The following is a 6,788-nucleotide window of genomic DNA, read 5'->3' as shown; positions in this document are numbered from 1 at the left end:
CCCTGAGCCTCCTTTTCTCCAGGCTGAGCCCCCCCAGCTCCCTCAGCTGCTCCAGACCCTTCTCCAGCTTCGTTCCCTTCCTTGCACACGCTCCAGTACCTCAATGTCCTTCCTAAACTGAGAGGCCCAAAACTGGACACAGCACTCGAGGTGTGGCCTCACCAGTGCCCAGTCCAGGGGCAGAATCACTTCCCTGGTCCTGCTGCCACAGTGTTCCTGATACATTCCAAGCAGTGCTTGATGAGCTTTCCCTGGAAGGTCACTTGGTAGGCACAGGGAAGTCACCACAGAGCTGATGGCTGGAAACAGCACAGCTCAGGCACAAACATGTCCTAAAACTGCTGAGATTCCAAGTATCTATACCCTTCCCCCAGAAGAGGCAGCACAACCCACCAGGTGTTTTCCAAGGGGAAGGATGTGCATAAGGCAATCCTATTTATCACAGAATTGTTAATGGTTTGGGTGGGAAGGGACCTTTAGAGGTCACTTAGTCCAACCCCACTGCAATGAGCAGGGACACCTTCCACTAGCCCAGGTTGCTCCAACCTGGCTTTGGACACTTCCAGGGATCCAGGGGCAACCACAGTTTCTCTGGCAAACCTGGGCCAGTGTTTTATCATCCTCACAGCCAACAATTCCTTCCCAATATCCCATCTAGCCCTGCCCTGGGAAGCCATTCCCCCTGTGTCCTGTCCCTCCATCCCTTGTCCCCAGTCCCTCTCCAGCTCTCCTGGAGCCCCTTTAGGCCCTGCAAGGGGCTCTCAGCTCTCCCTGGAGCCTTCTCTTCTTCAGGGGAACACCCTCCCAGCTCCCCCAGCCTGTGACCACAGCAGACACACTCCAGTCCTGGGAGCATCTCCACGATCCTCCTACCTTTTATCCCACTGGACAAGCGGCCACATCCTGCAGGGATGAGGCAGCAGGGCAGGCTCCCCTTTGGCTCTTACCTCCACTGTGTTGACTCTGATTTCAGCGTTGTCCTTCTCAGCTTTGAGCTCCAGCTCCACGTTCAGGAGGGCAATTTTGGGGGACTGGTACTTCTTGGGCTGCATCTCAAACCCAGCGTAGGAGAAGGTCTTCTTGAAGGCGACTCCGGCCACCAGCTGCGAGTCCTTGAAGGCAGGGATTTGTGTCAGGCTCAGCCTCCCAAGGTTCTCTCCACAGGGTTAATATCTCCCACAGGAGACTCCCTGCTTCCAGAGGCCTCATTTACAAAGCCTTCCCAACGCTGTCTCCTTTGATTAACCCACTTTTTAGAGGAAAGAAGCAGCGAGGGTTTCTCTCTGCTCACAAAAAGCAGCTTCAAGCACTTCCTCTCCACCCCTCAAGACACCACAGCCAAAAACGCTGCACACACAACCTGAAGATCAAGGCATGAAGCCATCAGTTGTCTCCTTGATCTCTTTCCCATTCCTACCCTTTGAACATGGATACTTCTATTCCACACTCTGGGCTGGTTCTTTTGGCTCTGGTTTGTTTTTCCGAGCCCCGTCACCACCTCTGGGATTGCTCTGCCAGCAGGACAGCCCTGCCCAACCTGAAGTGATCTCCTTGACTCCAAGGCTGGGAGAGAAATCAGGATCTAACCCTCCTACTCCACAGCCAGGAACAACTCCCTGCCATGTATCCAGGTGCAATCCCATACAGGGCAGGTATTCCAGCACTGTGGCACAAACCACACATCCCACCCACCACTGGATCAGCTCCTTCATGAGGTTTTCCTTGCATTTTTCCCAACCCAGTAATCCTACAACCAACCAGGATTTTTGGATCCAGAAGCAAAAAAAACTTCCCACCAAAAAAACCCCCAAAACAAAACAAAAAAAACACAAACAAACAAACAAAAACAAAAAAAACCCCAACCAAACAAAAAAACACAAAAAACAAAAACAAACAAAGAAACCAAACCAAAACAAACCAAAACAAAAAAACAGAACACAAAACCCAAAAAAACCCCAAACATTTCATTATTTGCAAAAAAATAAAGAGAATTTAGGGTTTATATTAATTTGCATCAGTAACATTTGCTGCAAAAGACAGTGAGGTAAGAGTGTATTTGGCTCAAAACCCAGATTCTCTACCTCTGGAAAAGAAATCCAGCCCTGTCTCCTAAGCTTTTTCCTCACATCACCACCTTTGTTTCACTTTGGGAATTCCCAAACAGGCATTATCAAGCCAGACTGCATTTCTGCTCGAGCCAAGTGATTCCTGTCTCTCCCATCCCTTCAGGACAGGCTCTGACAGAACTTACTTCCAAAGCTCCTCCTTGCACCTTCTTTATTCCAATCATTTTGAGCTGTAACAAGTCATCCAACATCATGACAGCATCTACAACCATCTTGGAGAAGAACTCCTTGCTCTGGGAGATGAGTTTGGAGCTCAGGGCTGTGGCTGCACACTTTTCCAGGAGGCTCCTCTGTTCACTGCAAAGAGGAAGAACAAGGGCTTGTCACTTGATAAATCTTTTCCCAAGCCCAAAGCACTGTTTGGCTTCATGAATCAGAGAATTGTTTTGGTTGGAAAAGATCTTTAGGATCATTGAGTCCAGCACTGCCAAGGCCACCACTGACCCATGGCCCCAAGGGCCACATCCACAGGGATTTTAAATCCCTCCAGGGATGGGGATCCACCACTGCAATGGGCAGTTGTGCCAGGGCTGGACAACCCTTTCCAAGAAGGAATTTTCCTCAATATCCAACTTAAACCTCTTCTGGTGCAATTTAAGGCCATTTCCTCTCCTCCTGTCCCTTGTTCCTTGGGAGCAGAGCCCGATTCCCCCCTGGCTCCCCCCTCCTGTCAGGGAGTTGCAGAGCCAGAAGGTCCCCCCTGAGCCTCCTTTTCTCCAGGCTGAGCTCCCCCAGCTCCCTCAGCAGCTCCAGACCCTTCCCCAGCTCCATTCCCTTCCCTGAAAAAGCTCCAGCTCTTGGCATGAGGGGCCCAAAATCCTCTCTGACAGAGGTGAAGATCAGCTCCCTCCTGTCAAGGGGGAGAACAAGGTACACACACAAATCCCAAAATCCCAGTCTCCCTTTTAGAGCCTGAGCATCAGCCCAGCACTGACCAGGTGGATTGGCTTTTAGACATCTAAAAACAGGAAAACAGCAGGTCCTTTCCCTCATCCAAAGGCAGGAAGTTGTTCCTAAACCCCTCTAAAGGCAGAGAGTTAATTCTCTCAAGTATTAACTCAGGTTAATTATGTGTAACAGAGTGGGTGATATAAGAGACACCAGGGAAATACGGATCCAACTGCAGGATCTCTCCCTCCAGCTCCTGCTGCCCATGGGAACTGCTGTTATTTCCCATCCCAGGACAGCATTTGGCTTGTTCTTTTCAGCATTTTTTCACCATCTGGACAACTCATTTTGGTTTATTTAAGGTGGTTATTCAGTTGTAACACTTCAGATTTACTCCAGGTATTAGCAAGGTCACGTAGACAAGAACTTAAAATCCAGGGAGAAAATGAACTCCAGTATTCTCACCTCAGCTGAAGGGGTCCTTTCCTTACTGCTTTGAACTCTCTACCTTCCTCTGTGCAACAGCTAAAAAGGGATCTGATCCTCAAGGAATTGTTGAGATTTAACACTGGCACCGACTGCAGCAGGAGCTGCAAGTCTCCTCTGCTGCAAAAAAGAAATCAGGCCACTTATTTTAGTGCCCAGCTCCCTCCCTGTGCACTGGAAGACACTGCCCTAATTATTGCCTGCAGCCAAGTGAGAGCAAGGCATCGCTCCCAGAGGGGCAGGAAATTCCAAATAATTTGGGAATAACCCCAGTGTGGGGCTGAAGCTGCTCGGTCCAACCTCGAGACCTCAGCCAGAGGCACAGGAGAATTCAGGAACACCCTCACACCAGCTCAGCTGAAGCCCAGGAACACAACCAGGTCATCTCCATGGAAAACTTACTCTTTATCTTCCTTCTTCACGGAAACAGCGATGTCTTTGATCTTGTTCACAGCCTGCCAAGACACAGGGCTGGATTAATGATTTATGCTCCTGAACTCATCACATCTCCAATTTTTCCCTTTGTATTTTAAAATAATCTTTCATTCCCTGCTTCAACATCACTGAAGTCTCAAGGATTGAAGCTACTCCACCCCCTTCCGGCACAGTAATTCCAAGAAACACAGCAATTTAAGAGGACTGGGAAGAAACTCTGCTGTTTTCTGGGAAAACACAGGGCTTTTGAGGGATTGCACCTGCAAAAAGTCAGCTTAAGGGGACCAAGAGGCTTGATGAGGTGCAAGGTTTACTAAGGAGCAGCAGAGATCAGGAGAACAGGAAGGGAATCTTCCCGTTCACTCATTCTTCCTTGGAAAAAAAACACAAAGGGAGAGACAACATCCCAGAGGGAGCGACTGGTAACAACAGCTCCCTGAGAGCAGAAAGGCAGCTCATGTTGGCAGGAAGACACCAGGAGATCACCAATGACACTCCCCATGCCCATTTAACACTCAGTTTTCCCAAGCCCAAAGCACTGTTTGGCTTCATTAATCAGAGAATTGTTTTGGTTGGAAAAGATCTTTAGGATCATTGAGTCCAGCACTGCCAAGGCCACCACTGACCCATGGCCCCAAGGGCCACATCCACAGGGATTTTAAATCCCTCCAGGGATGGGGATCCACCACTGCCCTGGGCAGCTGTGCCAGGGCTGGACAACCCTTTCCATGAAGAAATTTTCCCCAATATCCAACTTAAACTTCTTCTGGTGCAATTTAAGGCCGTTCCCTCTCCTCCTGTCCCTTGTTCCCTGGGAGCAGAGCCCGACCCCCCCTGGTTCCCCATCCTGTCAGGGAGTTGCAGAGCCAGAAGGTCCCCCCTGAGGCTCTGTGGCACAGAACTCCTGTCCCCAGGTGCTCTGAAGGCTCACCAGCTGCGTGGCCGTGCGGAAGGCTCGGATGATGATCTGGGGATGGAGCCCTTCCTCCACGTAGGGCTTCACCTGCTTCAGGAACTCGGCTGCCAGCAGAGTCACGGACGTGGTGCCGTCACCAACCTGCAAGGAGAGGGAACAGTGTCACCCACAGGCTGTGACAGCACCTGCAAAACCACGGGGGGCTTCCAGGGATAACAAGATTTCAGGGTTTTCTCTGCTTGTGGATTTGTGGGCAGATTCCTCAGTGATTCATTGAATCGTGGAATGGTTTGGGTTGGAAGGGACATTAAAGTTCACCTTGTTCCACCCCCTGCCATGGGCAGGGACACCTTCCACTAGACCAGGTTGCTCCAACCTGGCCTTGGACACTTCCAGGGATCCAGGGGCAGCCACAGCTTCTCTGCCCAACCTGGGCCAGGGCCTCCCCACCCTCACAGACAACAATTCCTTCCAATAGCCCACCTAAATCTCCCCTCCTTCAGCTTAATCCATTCCCTGTGTCCTGTCCCTCCATGCCTTGTCCCCAGTCCCTCTCCAGCTCTCCTGGAGCCCCTTCAGGTCCTGCAAGGGGCTCTCAGCTCTCCCTGGAGCCTTCTCTTCTCCAGGGGAACCCCCCCAGCTCTCCCAGCCTGGCTCCAGAGCAGAGGGGCTCCAGCCCTGGCAGCAGCTCCGGGGCCTCCTCTGGACTCTCTGCAGCAGCTCCACGTCCTTGTGCTGTTGTTCCCAGGGCTGGAAGCAGCTCTGCAGGGGGGTCTCAGCTGAAGGGGTAGAGGGGCAGAATCCTCCCCTGTCCTGCTGCCCACGCTGGGGGATCAGGACACGTGGGGGGGTCTGGGCTGGGGCATCTCCAGCCTCTCACCCACCAACACCCCCAAGTCTTTCTTTGCTCTCAATCGCTTCATCCCCAGCCTGGACTGACACCAGGGATTGCCCCAGCCCAGATGCAGCACCAGCACTTGGTCTTAGACTAAGAAGAGCTGGGTTTAGACTACATCCCACTTAGGGGTGAACTCCCATTTCCCAATCTCCTCTACTCATAAAACACAAACTTTATCTTTGAAGTTCCCAAACCACCCATGAGATCTGGGCGAAAGAGCTCAAAACGTTGGAAAGTTATCCCAAAAGAGAGAGGATCAATAAAGAAACCAGGATAAATCCCAGCACTCCACGAGCAATTCCCAAACCCCACAGGTTCCCGAGCACAGCCAGGCTCCCATCCCACCTCTGCATCCTGGGATTTGGCGATGTCCACCAAGGTCTTGGCGGCGGGATGGACGACGTCGAGGAGCTTCAGGATGGTGGCACCATCGTTGGAGATCGTGGCTTTGCCTGGCATTGATGGAGAAAAGGAAGTCAAGCTTCACCAGCAGGATAAAGCCCTTGGCCCTGTGCCTCAGGGGTTCTCAGCAGGTTCCTCTGTTCCATCTCCATAATGTCTCCTCAGCCCATTTTTTGGAGCAGATTCAGGTTCAGAGTGCAAAACAACTCCCCACACCAACTAAGAGGGGCTTAGATTTCTCTCTGATTTCTCAGAAGCCTCCCCAGACAGATAAAAACATATTCTAGCCTGACACTCACCTGAAAAAAGTCTATAAATCATACCAGTTATTAGATAAATTTAAATCCAATTACCCTTTTTAATTTCGTTATTACAATTCCTATTTGTAATAACTATTTAAAGACAATACCAAGACTTTCCACCCCACCCTTGAGTAAACAAAAATAACACACAATAATTAGTTTGGTGACTTCATACAAGTCTTTTCAGAGTGAGTATGAGTCTCACCCCTAAATCACACTCCAAAAAAAGATTAAAAATCAACCCTGAAAAACCCACTGAGCTCTCAATGAGCCTCACTTAAAACATAAATAAATAGAGATGGCCACAAATACCTGAAGACCAGGTTCAAGACACC

The 6,788-nt window shown here is 50.4% G+C and overlaps 1 protein-coding gene across 2 annotated transcripts in view; it reads right to left on the bottom strand.

Annotated features, from left to right (window-relative positions):
* The window catches only part of CCT7 (chaperonin containing TCP1 subunit 7), a 14,669-nt gene that overhangs the window by 5,165 nt on the left and 2,716 nt on the right, over positions 1 to 6,788 (bottom strand). Inside the window, exons 3-8 of one of the 2 annotated variants that reach the window (XM_027701912.1) lie at positions 6,095 to 6,201; positions 4,867 to 4,992; positions 3,903 to 3,955; positions 3,480 to 3,620; positions 2,252 to 2,423; positions 948 to 1,112 (exon numbers count right to left, since the gene is read on the bottom strand). In XM_027701912.1, coding sequence (XP_027557713.1) covers positions 948 to 1,112; positions 2,252 to 2,423; positions 3,480 to 3,620; positions 3,903 to 3,955; positions 4,867 to 4,992; positions 6,095 to 6,201 — 764 coding nt within the window. The remainder of the gene's footprint in view (positions 1 to 947; positions 1,113 to 2,251; positions 2,424 to 3,479; positions 3,621 to 3,902; positions 3,956 to 4,866; positions 4,993 to 6,094; positions 6,202 to 6,788) is intronic. The other variant, XM_027701913.1, reaches the window with a different exon arrangement.

This window comes from Neopelma chrysocephalum, unplaced genomic scaffold, assembly GCF_003984885.1.
Source record: "Neopelma chrysocephalum unplaced genomic scaffold, ASM398488v2 Primary Assembly neopelma1_174, whole genome shotgun sequence".
NCBI lineage: Eukaryota > Metazoa > Chordata > Aves > Passeriformes > Pipridae > Neopelma > Neopelma chrysocephalum.
The sequence above is the reverse complement of the archived record's forward strand: the minus strand, read 5'-3'. Positions and strand labels throughout refer to the sequence as shown.